Source organism: Symsagittifera roscoffensis, chromosome 1 (genome assembly GCF_963678635.1).
Source record: "Symsagittifera roscoffensis chromosome 1, txSymRosc1.1, whole genome shotgun sequence".
Lineage (NCBI taxonomy): Eukaryota > Metazoa > Xenacoelomorpha > Acoela > Convolutidae > Symsagittifera > Symsagittifera roscoffensis.
In genome coordinates this window covers 97249478-97266756 of record NC_087062.1, presented here as the reverse complement: position 1 = coordinate 97266756, position 17279 = coordinate 97249478, and the positions used below count along the sequence as shown (strand labels likewise).

At 33.9% G+C, this 17279-nt stretch overlaps 1 protein-coding gene across 1 annotated transcript in view; it reads right to left on the bottom strand.

Moving 5' to 3' along the window:
- Positions 1-16763, bottom strand: part of LOC134857298 (rhodopsin-like) — a 73034-nt gene extending 56271 nt beyond the window's left edge. The window contains exon 1 of the mRNA XM_063873685.1: positions 15693-16763. Within this exon, the coding sequence (XP_063729755.1) occupies positions 15693-15958 (266 nt within the window). The 5' untranslated portion in view covers positions 15959-16763. The remainder of the gene's footprint in view (positions 1-15692) is intronic.
- Between the last annotated feature and the right edge of the window lie 516 nt (positions 16764-17279).

Sequence of the window (17279 nt, the reverse complement as noted above, 5' to 3'; positions counted from 1 at the left end):
TCGAAAAGAATTTTTTCAAACGCTACAAATACTTTTCGGATGTCTCAACGAACATTCATTTTCTCCTTTAAAAAGTCTTGAAAATTTGGCGAAAATTGATTATTGATTATTTTTTGTTTATAAATTATTATAAATTAAACTACAAACTGACACTGCTTTTCATACATTTTTCTGTATTCAGACTTCCCACTAAGGTTATAAATTTAAGTTTAGTTATCTATCAAGAGGTTAGGTGTTTTAATTTTGGATTGTTTTCAATGTACTGGAACAAAAAAGTAAAGATTCTCCTCAAAAATTACTTGCAGCTGTTCAAAAGCCTTTTTCGATGTTTTTTCAATCAAAAAGTTTTTATCGTGTGCTTATTAAGTTGGATTATTGAGAATCAACAGCTTTCTGAACGCTAGTGTTTTTCATCAGTTCAACCAAATTGTTTGCATTTCGAGTAAATTTATTTTTAAAATCAGCCTACACTATACGGTTTATTTATGGTGTCAACATTAGAGATTCCAGATGAATAGGCAATTTTTCTAAAGTTATTTTGTTCATTGATGTGGGTGTAATTAAAACGAACATTAATGACAAGCGACATTGTTGTGTCTTCAGGGCAATGGTTGAAACCTGCATGTTATTATTAGTTACCTTCCCCATAATAGAGTACTTTTGGTCGTCCCTAATAGTCATACCAACCCAGCCTCCTCTTTTTGTTCTGTAACAATTTTCAATTGATTTATAGCTCTCGATAGTAAAAACTTTACTGTCTTGGAAATTTTGCAGCAAAGTTTCAGTTAGACATATTGCCACTGGTATATTTTTAAGACTATGATCCAAAGCTTGCATCTCATCAACATTTTTTGACAAAGAGCATATGTTTTGCAAAATGAAGCAGTCTAAAAATCTCAGATTTTAAATTTCCTAGCTCTCATAAATCGTGTCGAACCTATGAATCCTGCTTTCAGCGTATATCAGCCAAAGCGATCAACTTCACGTTCTATTAGCCCTCGAATAGTTTTTGGTGAACAAATTGTTATTGAGAGTAAACAAAAAATTTTGGATTGATTCATTTGAGTCGTTTATTCATTTCATATGGCCATCTATCTTGCCTTGTTTAAGCCTATTTGAACTGATTGTGTACCCGCATTGGCAAAATCAAGATTGCAATCTAATGCAACTTTTTTATATCAATTTTTTGTTAGTAAGAAGCAAACTTTTTTTTAGCCCAATTGAACATAAAACCATATAAGATCCTCCACCCAGACCATGTTAAGATCCTCCACCCCAGCGTTCAATATAAATTATATTTGCTAAGCGCTACTTAACGTGCTCTATTCTGATTGGCTGAAAACTCCCACGCAGATCCAAGTTAAAATCCTCCCCGCTAAACATATTGGGGGGATGTTAACTTGGTCCAACAGTTGAATTGATAGTTTATAAAATCCATAACTTGGTGTATAAAAAACTTATGTATATACAACTGTATATTTTAAATGTGTTAATCGATTGCACACTTAGTTTTGACAATGCGGGAAAGTGCGGATAATTCGCAACGCATAAAAAAATCAACCTACTACCCGCATTTAAGAAAAGTGAAAACAAATCGATTATAATGGATTTTCGCGGTCTATAATGTTGTAAATATAATCGATTCCCATATTACGTTCAGACAACAAAATTGGACTAAAAATGGATTTAAATCCTTTTTTCTCGCCAAAACAAAATTCATTATAAATCATTTTGAATCCATTATAATGGATTTTATCATAAGTAGTAAATCAAATAAAATTGGATTTTTTTCCACTTTATTTTTGTTTCGCGCGTCGTGCAAAATTTTGAAAGAATTTCAGCATTTATCAAGTGAGTGATGCGGAAATTTTGCAAAGCGAGTGAATGGTCTGGCCTAAACCATTTCAAAACCTAAGCTCAAATTGCGAAAAGATTCCGTTGAGTTCCCCCACCCCCCAACGTTTGCCTCTTTGCTCCCCTTCAACCCTCCTAACGTTTGCTCCTTTGCTACCCTCCGCCCACTGAACCCCCCACACCTGAGCACCTCCCCCCACCTGAACCCACATACCCCTCTACCACGTGAACCCATATACCACCTCCCCCCACCTGAACCCACATACCCCCCCCCCCCCACCTGAACCCAACCCCCCCACCTGAACCCACTCCCCACCACCTGAATAAACCCCCCCACCACTTGAACACTCAGCCCCCCCCCCACACCTGAACACGTTACGTTGAGGGTAGAGGGGGGTTTGTTGTAAATGTGCCAACGCTAGGGGGGTAATGCTGAGTAAAATAAAAAAGTAACAAAAATATCAAAGTTGGGTAGAAAAAATTCAATTGAACAACAAGTAGCCAACGTAACCAACTTTAAATTAAAACATAGAAACCCGCACCCAAGTTTAGGCGTAAATAATTGATTATAACTGATTATTATGATGATTTTTTGACAATTATAAACGATTATAATTAACAAAATTAGGTCTTTAAGGGATTTATAATTGATTATAATCGTAATATTTTCCAAGAGATTAGAATCTCTTATAATCGATCATAATTGATTATAATTTATTATAGTTCTTACTAAAAACACTTAAAATCAATTGTAATCGATTATAATCGATAATAATCTTTTATTTTGCCAAACTTTTCCCATATTCGATTTATATCTTATGGGCTATTACTTCTGAGTCAATAAGAAAATCTCTAAAAGAGAGATCTCTCGAACACTTTGGTTCATCTGAACACAAAGTCTTGCCACGAAAAAAAATGTTTCATAGAGATCCTTTCATATGAGTGGAAAGTTTCTCGCGGTAGATGAAAAATATATTTTCCGATTCAATCGTGAAACTAAATCAATTTGCTGATGTTTTGGTGTTTGAAAAAGCTTAAAATATGCATCACAAAACAACTCTAATGGGAAAGAAATGAAAAAAAAACTTATAAATTTGAATTAATTGGAAAACTTTAAAAATATTTTTCTCATTTTTCATAGGAACCACCTTCCACAAAAGCATAAAATATAAACAATTTAGATGCAACTTCGAAGACAAAATGGACAAACAAAAAGGATTATAATCAATTATAATCGATTATAATGGATTTTTGTGCAAAACTAATGAAATAGAAATTTGAATGAAAATAATGGATTATAATCAATTATAATCGATAATAATTGTATCGAAAAATGGATTATAATTAGTTATAATTTGATTTTAAAAAGAGAGATTATAATCGATTATTAATTGATTAAAATCGATTGTTTCTCAATTTTAGTGAGACTGGTACTAAAATCGTAATATAATCGATTATTAACGCTTGAAACTGGATGCGGGTAATATGATGATTCATGGCCCGTTGGGAATACAAAGATCCAGGGGTTGATCACTCCAAACAGCAAACGGTTTTTTTCTTGGAACTTTGTCTGAATAAAACACCACCCCTAGCAAAAACATTCTTCGCTTTCTGCAAAAATTGGAACAAAAAACATATCACAACAATGCCATAAATGTTTCACGGACCTTTACCGTCTATGAAAAAGAACTTTCTTTGAGAATGGAAAAAAATCACCAATCTTTTTAAATTTGAGCTCAGGACAACAATATTTCTCAGATAGTAAACATGGCTAGTGAAAAAGTCAAAACTGGCAATTTTCGAATCCTCAAAAATTTCATAAAAGTATTCACTGGTAAAAATATCTTTTTTATATTTAAGCTCACGACATCAATAGCTTTCAGTTGATATAAAAAATCCCGCGAAAAAGACTAGTCAAAAAGACACATTCCTTTGAATAAAAAACACTCCGAACACAAACTATCCGTCACCTTCTTTGCAAGTCGAAACAATAAACTGATATACTTTCCTGACATAACGGTAGCGATATTCGAGATATGAATGAGCAGAGACCATATGACGTCATTCAAAGTGTTGCTGTCTAATTCTTAAATTATTCTATGACGGTTAACTTCTTCTACTAGTTTGAAAAAAAACTTGTTCAGATGATACTCAAGAAGTGGGAAGGTATTATTTGTGACATCGATTTTTTTTCTCTGCGTGACAACATACCGTTAAGCCTTTTATCGAATTCAACTTTTAGTAAGCAACGCAACAATATTTGCGAAGCAGAAGCAAAATCGACAACTTTTGAGCAAATATCTATTGAGCCGGAAAAAAAATTTGTAAGATAAGTTAATGAAGCTTTAATTACTCCCTGAAACCAAATGTATATAGATAATTAAAAGTAACTTTCCTACGGTACAGAAAATTTGGTCAAAATAGTGTATTTATAGGGATTTGGGAAAGCTCGGACGATCAGTTTGGAAGTTTTTTTTAAAATCTGAACCCTTGAAAAAAAACCTGGATCCGCTGCATTGGTTTTTCTACTGGCCGGTGGCTAATTTTTCAACTAGCAAGTTTGAGTTTTTTAAATTTTTATTCAACTCAAAACTACACTTGTTTCCAACCTCAAATTTTGAGACAGTAATGTAAAGCGAAGAAGCCGGCTGGCGTTACTTTTAATATATACAGCCAATTAAAAACATATTTTTATCGATGACACCTGTTCAGGAATTTTTATAATTTACAGGAGGGCCATTCTTCTGATGGAGGGAACAAATGATGGAAAAGTTCCAACCAATTAAAATCGTTAGTCGTTCCTAATTGCAGATCGGTTTTTGCACAAAATTGAAATCAAATTAGTAGAAACAGAGTTAAGGTCAAGTTTTTCTGTTCAATTCGTGCAAAGGACAAAAAAAATTTATTTTTGAACTTCTTGAACTTTTTCCAATGCGTTTACATCAAGCTTTATTTGAAAATTTTTACTTGTTTTGCAATCGGTGATTTTTAGTTTCGATGGTTTTTTGTTTGCTGAATTTGTTTGCCTAAATTGAAACGTTGCAATTTGTTTGATAATTTTAAATATTTAATTGTGATTGACTGAAATTGACTCAAAATAAGTTTCCAACAATCCGTTGCTTCAACATGAGGGAAGCCTTTTTTTATAAATCTCTCTTGCTGGTTGTAATTAGTTGTTTGCCTTGTATATTTGAGTGTATGCAACCTCAAGCTGATGAAACGAAAGACCGCCGTCACTGAAGGATGCATGACATCAATCGCGTATTACAAATCCCCTCACTAAGGTCGACATTGTTGTTACCTTTTAGTATTGAAGTTTCTGGGATATATACCAGGAAATACTAAGAAGTTTTTGATAAAATCATTAAAGTTTTTTTTTTTTATTTTACTATCTGCATTGACACCTCTGTGAGAGTAATTCAAATGAACTGATTTTAAACTTTAAATATTAAAGCTTATTACCAAGCCCCGGATTTTAGTTAAGTAACAAAAATTCATTAACTAAAAAGTTCTTTGCAAACCATCGAATTAGTTGAAGATGAGTTATCTAGAACTTTCAGTAGCAGCAAAAGAAACATTTTCAAAAAATTTTCTGCAAAAAATATAGCGAGACTAAAAGGAAACCTTAAATTTCATTTTTGTTGTTTACAGCATCTAACCCAGGGGTGGATTTAGGGGGGGGAGGCGGGGGGGGGGGCGGACGCCCTTCCCTCAGGGATTCGACCCCCTGCCGACCCAAAGGGTCCCCTCTTTGATACTTTTTCAGAAATCCATTTTTGGCCGACCGACCCTAAAATTTTTCTAAAGGCGCTTTCGGCGCCAATATATACTAATTTTGAGGGGGAGCGCGCGCCAAAAAAAAACGCGATTTTTTTGTCAAAATTTTTCAAAAAGTGCCCAAAAACGGCTTTTTTGACTGTTTTTTAAAAAATTTGCCTGCGGCGCAGAAAATTTTGCCAAAAGAGGGGCAAAACAGTGCTTTGGGAGAGCTCGAAAAATCAATTTGGTCGACCTAAAAAAAAAAAAGGTCGTCAAAATTTTGGAAATTTTTTGAAAATCCGCCCCCCCTCGAGAAAATGCTAGATCCGCCCCTGATCTAACCAACTCCTACCGTGTGATCATTAGCTATGGTGAAAATGTCAGATTTGGCGTATACTTTTTGAAATACTGTCGATTTTCTAGAAAATTTTAACAGAAATAGTCAAAATAAAGCGCATCTCTCTGATAAGTTTATTTCCTCCATATTCTTTTGGCGTATACTTTTTGAAATACTGTCGATTTTCTAGAAAATTTTAACAGAAATAGTCAAAATAAAGCGCAACTCTCTGATAAATGTATTTCCTCCATATTCTTAGAAAAAATTGTTGACTACAAAAAATAGTTGTTGAACTAAAATCCGGGGCCTGCTTATTACGTACACTTGAAACCCAATTCTTTCAGGTATATTGATTTATTAAAAGATAGAAACGACAACAGAACTCGTCAATTTCTCAGAAAAGTCATTTTTGTTTCTAAGAACAGAATATTGCCCAAAATGTACTTTTCTTTTATTAAACGTTTACGAAAAATATCATTGCAAAATGGCAAGCCGGTACAATTTAATCTGAACTTCATATTTAAAAAAATATTATTATAGCCTTTTTTACCAGAATGGGTATGCTTCATTTCAATAAACGTTTTTAGTAACTTATCAATCCTCAAAAAGAAAAAAAGTGCTGGCCATAGTCAATTCAAGTTAAAAAAACTCTTCTTGTAAACAATGAAAACATTGCATTAGGGCATGAATAAAAAGCTTTTTGTCTCGACTTCCGAAAAAAAATATATATTTATTCTTGGGGTGGTCTGTTTTATTCGGTTAATTTTCGCGTTAAGCGCGTTAATTTAGGTTAAACGCTTTCGACAGATCTTTTCAACCCATCTGGAAGACTTTAAATTTGAAGTTCAAATGTAAATAAAAAGCTTCAGCTGTTATTATTTTTTCAAAGTTCTAGCCAGTTTGGGATAACTAACGGCCGATATATTGCGTCCTTACAACACGCGTAAGGGACAGGTTAGCACGTTTTAAACGCGATATGGAAAGATCCTTCTTGTTCTGACTTTCGAAGAAAACGGACTATTTTTGCCTGGGTCGGTTTTTTCATTCAATCAATTTTCTACTTTTTGATTGAGCAATTTTGATCAAAATTTTTGATAGAAATACCACCCCAAAAATTTCTTAAAAATTTTATTTAGCCATTTAATTGCAATTGGAACGGGCTTGGCCCTGATATAAAAGGAGTTATATTGAATACTTTTCTTTTCTATAATTTTCTTTAAAGTATCCTTGCAAATCTAGATTTTGTATCCTTTACAACCGACTTTCCTTAAAACTTAAATTTATAATAAACAATTTCCGTAGGAACGTGCGAGATTCCTAACCTGTACCCAGGGGATTTTCTGTGAAAGCTCTGAAATTCTTTACTACTTACATTAGTTGATTCTTAGATCTGAAATTCACTATTTTATATCTGGATAAGAATTTGAAATTTTCTAAGATTTTAAAATTAGATCTGAGAAACCCTTTGTTAAATTATAACTTATGCATTTCGAGCAAACACTTCAGTTTTTGATGTTTCTGCAATTTACAATTATGTTTAGATTAACTAGCAAAAGAAACAAAATTTCCGAATAACTTCACAAACAGTTTTTTTAACTAAGTTTCTTGTTCAACTGTGATATAAAGTTTTCAAAAACTATTAGAAGACCTATCAATTTTTTTGGTTTTCATGCGCTACTTTTGCGTTTTCAATGTTTATCTCATGCTTCTGGAAACATATTTTGGCAGTCTCCCAATGGAGACTTTGTTGAGTACCAGCTAGTAGCTAGCAGAAGCTATCAAATACAAAAGTATCAAAAATAGCGAAAATTGTGTCAAAATCATTGATTTTTCAGATCTGAAATAACCAAGAAAAACTAAATTTCAGATCTGAAATAGACTTTTTCAGATTTGAAATAACCAAGAAAAAAATGCAGATCTTAAATTAGATCTGAAATAACCCTTTTCTGAAGTATCCAAGCGATATTTAAACATTTCACAACCTATTTCAAATCTGAAATATAGATCTGAAAAAGATTAATTCAGATCTGAATTAGAATTTTTACTAGGCGCGGGTGAACTAATTTATAAATTCAACTCACTGTGAATAGTTAATTTGTACTTGTTTGCCGAACATTTACAGAGGTTACTACCAAAAGACGGATTAGGAAAAAAAGAATTACTCACTTTAGAAACACAACAATGGCAGCAGAATTGCCGAGGGTTCCTGGAATAAACAGCAAAACGAGTACGACAGCGCATGTGTAGTGTACGTAAAATGGAATCGGTGCGTAAAAGATTTCTTCCCAATCATCTGCATTTGACTTTCGGGAGTTGATCTCTGATTTAAAATTTTCACAGGATGTAAAATTTTTGATAGCCATCGGAAAAATTAGAAAAGGCTGTATGCTTGGAGCAAAATTTAGCGCTTCAAAACAAAAATTATCAGCAAACAACAACTAAAATCAAAAGCAAGTCTTTTTTCGTTTTGAAAAATAAAGAAACGGTAATTAGAGCTATAATGTACCGAGTTCTTTGACAGTCGATTTGCGGAATTTAATTTGCGTTTTATTTTCAAAGATGTTTCAGTTCGGTTTAATTGTTTCAGAGGACTTTGCTAGAAAGGCATTTAGAAAAAAAATATTGCACACAACAAGTCGTTTGAAGTTTGATAAGTTATAAATTACAGCTAGTTTATTTTATAAGCAATTGGATATAAGTAATTTAACTTTAAGGCGCTTTAAGATAAAGCTGAAAAACAAAGCATGTCTTCGAAGAACCAGGCCTCCGAAAAAAAGACACTTGTTGGAAAATTCAAGTTACTTAACCTGGAAAAGTTCAAGGTTAGCTAGCTTAAAAGGGATAAATAATCAATAGACGGGTCCTGAAAACCAAATTTGAACCCCACTATTTCCTTGTTATGATTTTCAACACTTCGTCCAAAATCTGGGAGTGAAAACTTTGTATAAAAAAATGCAGCGTGGGATCGGTTTCTTTTAATCAACTTTTCAGTCAACTTCTTACCAACTTGGGGCCACCATTTTTGATGTTCTTGAGGTTTATTAAAAATTCTGCGTTGTTAATGAAATAAACTAGCTGTCTGTCTATGTCTAGCGGACATAAATCTTATTGAAAAAGACAATTGAAAAGAAAAAATTGTGGCCAAAATGGCTCGAGTTTTCAGTACTTTGATTTTTAAAAGGAAATGAATTGTCATACACACTTAAATAAACTTTTTGATGCGTTTCCGTTTGTTAATTTTAGAAAATTATTTCTAAGATTAAAAAATTTGAAAATAATTCAAGTGCTGTATTATCAGGCCAAAATTTCTGCATTTCCTGGTTAATTAAATCAAAAATAGGTCGCATTTCAAAAGAAGTTTGCAGAAAACGATGTGGTTTTCCGTGACTGAATAAGGGATGCGTTAGCAACCATAGCAGCCAATGAAAATCTAGCTGCGACGAGGCGGGGCCGAAAAGCTACACCACCAACACGAAAATTGTTGAATGTTTACAAAAGCAGTTACGCAAGCTCAGAAATGAATTTTACAAGCTGATTGCGATATCTCCAAACTGACTTCCACTTACAATTATAAGACTAGTGACGTTGACGGAAAGGATAATTCATTTAGAAAAATATAGAAAATAAAGGACTAAAATTTTCGATAATATCTTGTGATTATCTGTTATTTTTATAATATCAGACTACAAAAGTTTGTACTGTCAAAGATTGGGCTCTTTTCCAGTCCCCCCCCTTGTTAAATTACAAAACAGAGATGTTCAAAAATTGTTCACATGGCAATTTGCATGTTAGAAATGTTACGAAAATTTGTTCAGTTGTTCACGCTAACACGTTTTAATGCAGTTTTTAACATTAAAAATTATTTTAAAAGGACTTTCATGTAATGAATTTCAGAAAAAAATGAAAGGGGGGGGGAACTGGAAAAGAGCCAAAGATTGTTATTAAGTGGAAGAATATGAACTTGTTTTTATTCTAATTCATTGAGAAAATATGCAGGACCAAGTTAATATCCCCCCAAGGCGGCTGAGAGAGGGGGTGTTAACATGGTTCTAAGTGGGAACTTTCAGCCAATCAGAACCAAGCTTATTAATCAGAGCAGAAGATTTTAACTTGGTCTGTTAATGGGCAATTTTTCATTCTACAAGAACATCAGTTTTGCCATCAGCGCATCGGAGAAAAAATTATTCACAAACATTTACCTTGTATTGAGGCAACTCGTATTTTCAGTGTCATTGCATACACAGGTTTTTGGATAAAATTTGTGTTCATGTTCAGATATTTCGAAGCCATTTTTAATTTTTCAAGTGAAAAATTAAGTCTTAATACTTAATTATTTAAATCTGAATAATAATTCAGGGTCTCCGAAATCAGGTAATTGCTCTGACCATTAAAATTGACGAGGAGCTATGTAATTGGGTGTGTTTTAGTTTTTTGTTTTTAATTTTTCTAGTTGTTTTCCACGCAAAAGCAGATACTACAAATAACGATCGGAAAGTGTTCAATTATATGTCATATAATTGCTCTTCCACACGTGATTCGAATGACATTTACAAAAAATATCCGAGTATTGAGAAAACCAGTTAAAAGTTTTAGTCTTGAGTAGAATTTTCTTACTGTTTTGTATCAGTTTTTTTTAATTTACCCAGGGGCGGATTTGATTTAGGGGAGGGGGAGGGGAATGGGGCGGACGCTTTTCTTTTAGGGATTCGACCCCCTGCCGACCCAAAGGGTCACCCCTTAGTACTATTTTGAGAAATCCAGTAACTTTTTGGTTAAAACTTTCCAAAAAGTGCCTATAAACGACTTTTTGGCCTGCTTTTTTTTCAAAATTTTGCCTGTGGCGCAGAAATTTTGGCCAAAACGGGGTCTTTATAGTGCTTTGGGAGAGCTCGGAAAATCAACTTTGTCGACCAAAAAAAGTCGACAAATTTTGAAAATTTTTGAAAATCCGCCCCCTGAATTTACCGGTTCGTGGCTTTGGGCAACAATCCATACCTTTTTCTAATGCGTTTTAGCGTAGGTTCAAAACCGGACAAATTTTCAAATTATTTCAGAAGTGTAGAAACTTTTAAGAATGCCTCAATGCTATCCAGTTCAATTCGCTCACGCATAAACTCGACCAGATAATTTGGCACCACATTGGTTTTCGACCAATGGAAATGGCGGAGGTTGTTTTGACGCGGGACCAGAACTGAAGTAATGGACTTGTTTCATTCTATTCGATAAATTAAATCGTGTTAATTTATGATTAGGTACATAATTATAATTAAAACGAATACACAAAAACGTGATTTCATGAACGCACGCAGGCACCCCCAGGCAGAAACTTGTGATGGCTTTTGCTTTACACCCGTTGCAGACTCTCAGGTGGATTCTAGTGATAACGTGTGTTTATAACGGACGTGCGTGCGTGCGTTCATGTAACAGCGCTTTTGTGTATTTGTTTCAATACTAATTTTTTTATCAGAAATTTACAATATATTAATTCATCGAATAATAAAAAAACCAGTTGATAATTTCTATATCAATGCGTACTTTAGTTGTACAAATTCAGGCAACTGGTGTAATTTATTCACGTTCAAGCATATTTTCACAATTCAAGATAACAGCTATAAATCAAATGAAGTTTATTACAGCTTGAAAGGACTGAATTCTTATTTGGGTCCATTATCAGCTTAAAACATTGTTTTCACCGAAAATTTTTCCAGATTTAAACTCAGGGGGCTTCTGATATTTTAAAAAATGTGAAAAACTGGGATCCGACAACTCGAATTTTGCCGTTTTTTATATAAATTTTGAAATCGCCCGAAAATCAAGGTGGTTCTCGCAGAGGCAATTTTGTAACCAAACAAGCATTTTTGGAATTTCAAACAAGTTTTTATCAAACAATTCTGGCCAAATGATCTGAAAATTTTGCACTTATGGGCTGACCATGCGCATTTAAAACTCATTTCTGGCTAACTTTCTGCGCGCACTCAATTCTGGCAGACTCAAATTGCGGCTGGCCAAAACGGGCGCGCGCGTATAATCAGCCAACTCTGATCGGCCATGCGAGCTCCAAAACGCGCTTTTCTAGTCAAAAATGTTAGCGCCCCCAAAAAACGCCAAATTTTAGACAACGCCATTTTTTAGTCAAAACGTTTTTTTGTCAAAAATATCATAACTGCCAGGTTTGTTTTCAATAACTGAGAGAGTGTTTTCCGAAAAATGGGATTTCAATAGGTTTTTAAGGTAGCTGGGAAAGTCATTTTGGTCAATTTAAAAAGAAAGTTTGCTATATTTTGAAAAACAGAACCCATCCTAGAAAACTCCAGCTTACGCCACCGACTATCAATCAACTATAAAGTTATCAAAAAAATCACATTAAATATTTCGGCTTTCGTCTTAGCAATTGTCTAAGAAATTGTTCCAAATTGGTTGCAATGTGCCATAACTGGTATTTTAATAGGAGCGAAATCTATCACTTATATGGCTTGAGGGAGGATGAATTTTTTTTGAAAAATTCATCAGTTTTTATAAAACGAACACTGCTCCACAGAACTTAAAAGGCAGGTGGAACTTACAAGGCTTTGACCTGATACAAACAGTCTTGTTTGCTTTGCGAGTTTTTTCCTCAAACATTGTGGTTTGTGCTATTGTTGCTACTGCTCATATATTTCATCCCGACCTGCCGATTTATTTTATATGATAACAAGACTGCTTGTACCAGGGCGAAGCCCGGATTGCTCCGAATGTGTTTTAAGGTTTATAGGGCATTTTACGCTCTATGAAAATTGATCAAATTTTCAAAAAAAATGAAAGTATATAAAAATAAAAATTATCCGACTATCCATAAACTGGTCTAGAAAAGTTTTTGGTTAATGAAGTATTGACAAACTATGAATTTTAAGATGAATATGACGAATCGGCTCTTTTCCAGTTCCCCTCCTTTTTGATTTTTTTTTCTGAAATTAAACTCAAGAAAGTCTTTTTAAAACGACTTTTCATGTTATAAACTGCGAACAGGTGAACAAACTTCAGAACGTTTCACACTTTGAAATTGCCGTGTAAACAGTTTTCGAGTGTTTTTTTGTTATTTTACGAGGGGTAAGGAAGCTTGAGAAGAGCCGGAGATTCATGTATGGAATTAATAAGACCAATTGTCCGACCCAATTGATTTTTGAACCATTTTGTAGTGCGGGATAAATCGCCACCCGTGAATAATGCGCGTTTCAGAAACAGCGTATCACAGCGCTTTTATAGCCCCGTTAGTCTATCGGTGAGCTTTTCACAGCATTCTATTAGTCAGGACAGTCTAGTGGTGAGCGCAACCCGTCTAGGATTTCAAATATCCATGGATTGATACCCGAGTGAAATCAAATGGAGAGTTGATCTGAATAAAAAAAAATCAACACGAGCATATTTATTCTTCATTTTCTCCGAAAGCCGGGAAAAAAAGTGATATATTTTGCTCCCAGTATTAAAAAAATCATTGCAATACCTTTTTATTCTGCATTTCGCACAAAGTGACGGAATATTTGTGCTCGGGGTGTATATTTTCAGACAAGTTTTCACTTTTAACTAACCATTTTTGACAAAGTTTTTATTTATCTTCTAAAAATTTTTGTTGCCTTGAGCTGAATTTTGAAACCATAATTCACCTGTGATCTTTTTTCAAAAAAGTATAAAGGTTTAAGGATTACCATTTCGGCCAGTTTGAGACACTAGGCGCTCGATGAAATGTTTCGCGCTATTAACGCGTAAGCGGAGGTTTAGTTCATCTTAGAAATTAGTCCAAGTTGGTTGAAGCAAGCTATTTGCATTTTCTAAGATGGATTAAATCTCCGCTAACGTGTTAATAGCGCGAATTAAATCATCGAGCGCTAATTGTCCCAAATTGGCGAAAATGACAATTTTTAAACTTTTATAACTTGACGAAAAATGATCACAGGTAAATTATGTTTTTAGATTTCAGCTCACAACCATACTTTTTAATGATATAAAAACTTGGCTGGTTAAAAAGTCGAAACTTGTCTGGTGAAAAAAACCCTCCTAGCTCAAATATTCCGTCACTTTGTTCGAAAATCAGAACAATAAGGTATTAAGATGTCTTCTGTTCGGGCTTTGTAACTAAATCTTAATTTTAGCTTAAGCTCTTAAAATGTGATTTTGGAGAGTCGTTGGGGAAATGTTGGGTGTTCTTATCCAAAGCTATGTCACATTCATTGCACTTGCCTGCAATGTCTTTTTTGTATTTCAAGATAAGAGATCTGAAATTATATTTTTTTAATTCAGATTTGACTAGAAAATAAAAGCAAATTGGACTAATTCAGTTTTCTAATTTTAGTTTCAATAGACAAATAGAAACAAACAGCAATTTTAATTATTGGTAGAACAGAGGTGGTACAGAGCCCTCAATGAGCACTCAAGGAGTCAGTTCGAGTCCCCCAAGGAAGAATTGTTTTTGTACAAAAGGGACTGAATAAGCCCAAACTTTAGTCTTTAATTTGCCATGGAAGGGGATAAATGAGCCTAATTTTCTAATTTTTGAGCTCCTAATTAGGCGCGATTTGGTCAATTTTTTTCGTGATAACTTGGGAACCAATCGTTTTAAAGATTGGGTTCATGTAGCTCCTATTCATGAAAAGTTTTATGCAAAAGTTCGACTCGAGCTTTAGAAATCTAGCAGTTTCTTGAGTATTTGGTCATAATGCCTTAAAAAGGATTTTGCCTTAGAGACCTTTAAAACACACAAATTTGTAACAATTAGAGTTTTTAATGCGGCTTAGGATAATTGCATTTTAGAAAAAAAACAATATTGACTTCAGCCTTAAATTATTCTTCCGGGCAATTCTCATTAAGAGCAGATAACAATAAAAAATAAATTGTCCTCATGAAAAGGCATCTCAAAAAAAGTCTTTCAATGGACTAATCTTTTATTTTTTCCCTGCGGCAGTATTGTTTCCAGAGGGAAGATGGGTAGAGAGAAGGGGTGAGGGGGAGGGGAGATGTTGAGTAGTAGGAACGTCAGCGACCGCCTTTTTGGTCACCAAGTATTTCCAGTCGTTACTTTTTCCCAGTAGAGTTTGTCCGGACACGTGTTTTACCACATCAACTTTAAATTTTAAGGACTTTAAATATGAAAAATTTAAAAGTTGGCTATGGCGACCTTTAAATTTTTCATAAGGCGTCGCCGGCGGCCATATTTATTAATTATAAGAGGAAAAAAAACTAAGAAATTATGGTCAACATCCAAAAAAAGCTCATAACGCCATTTTTTCAAAAAAAAGTTTTCATGGGTTTCGGCAGAGCTCGAATTTTTTGAAATGGCTGTTCTAGAAAAAAGGAGACAATTTTTCTAAACCTACACTTGTGACGCCACCGGCTTAGCGACATATTTACTATTGCGTCCAGGCAATTCAGCCAAAGAGAATTCAGCCAACTTAAAATTCAGACAATTCTGCCAGTAACTAGAAGTAGCGTACCTTTTGTAGATGGGAGCAAAAAACCTTCACAAATTGCTCGTTTTTTTTGGCTCTTTTTGACTTTTCCAGCCCCCCCCCCCCCCGCACACATTTCAATTTTTCCATTTTTTCAAATGTCTTGCATGTTATTATGGATGAATGTGTAATTTTACGATGTAAGGTATGAAGGAGAAATCTGTTCACAAAAGCTCGTTTGTTGACCATGCAAAACTTCATTACATTATGGCAACGTAAAGTTAGTTTTTCAAATAAGGAAAATCTTGAAGGGTACTACTCACTGAATAAAGATGGCGATGGCTGCCGAGTTTCCGAGAATTCCAGGAACCAAAAGACAGACCAGAATACACGCGCACATGTAGTGTACAAAGTCGGGAATGGGCGCGTAAAAAACTTCCTCCCAATTTCCATCCGCTTCACTCCATTTGAAATCTTTCTCAATTCTCGAAGCCAACAAATTTTCACAGAACGTGAAATTGTCAACTGACATGCTATCAATGCTACCGATGCTATTGATGCTATTGATGGTAGCGGTTGTCAATGACATTGAATCAGGATTTCAGAGAAAAATAAAAAAAATCTGAGAGCAGACGAATTGTGTCACGTAGAATTATGGGAAAGCGAAAGACTAAATGTATCAATCAATTTATCTTGTTTTTCTAGCTACAAGGTCGCTACATTTTTACAATTTTCCGTTTATGGTTACATATACACTAATTGCGACTTGGTGAATGTGACTGAATTACCAAAATTGAAAAAAAAATTTATGAAACCGGAAAAAGTACAAGGAAGTAGTAATTAAAAAATTGTCGAAGGCTCTTTGAAGAGATTAACTGGGCAAAATAATTAGAATTCAGGTGAACAAAGATTAAGATAGAAAAGTAAGCCTTTGTCAAGTAAAGATAGAAAAGTGAACCAGGTAAAAAAAAATCGGTTATAAAATTTTTGTAAATAAGAATTATGAATTTCAAAGCAAAAAAAAACAATAAAAATGTCTGGATGTCAATAAAAATACGCTATGAACAATAATACAAAATGTTTAAAACTGTGAATAACCAATATATTAAACCAAACCTTGAAGATTTTGAAAGCCTTGGAGAAAGGATTAATTTACAAAACTCAGATTAAATCCTGGTAAAAATTAAATCGCGGAAAGGAGTGTAAAAGCTGTGTATCCACGGCGGATTAGAAAATAATCAATTTTAAATTTACTTCTGGTCAAATAAAGGCCAGATTTGATCATTGATCAAAATTTAACAACAAAACGCCTAAAGCAAATATAAAGAAGGAATTTACGAATCAATAAGACATAAATACATGCTATCTTCAGCTGCTTATAACGGCCAATCAAATAAAAGAAGTTTCCACTCTGCAATGGAAAAATGGAACGGCAAAAATAAGTCGCAAGTGAACAATCCCTCTTTGAAAAAAAAACAACAATTCCGCATAAAATGAGCAAAAAAGAAGCCATACGCATGCTTTTGTTTCAAGTATAACACGATTAGACACAACAAAGGATTTTTACAGTTTAAAATGCGGCGTATTTTACCAAGATGACAAAAAAAATTCGAGATCAATTAAATCATTCGAAGCTGAGACCGACCTATTAAACAGCACATGTGTCGATTAGCATGTCTGTTGCCTATGTAAAAAATTTAATTTTGATAAACGTGCACTTCATCGAAAAGTTGATCAGGCGAAAATAAATATTAATTCCATTAACACAAATAAATGATGTTTAGAATGAATTGAAACTTTAGACTAATTTGTTTTTCTTAGAATGAAACACCCAACTGAAGCAATTTTCCATTTTTTCCCAGGATAATAAGATCATTTGATTGTCGCTACTCCCCCATTTTAAATGAAAG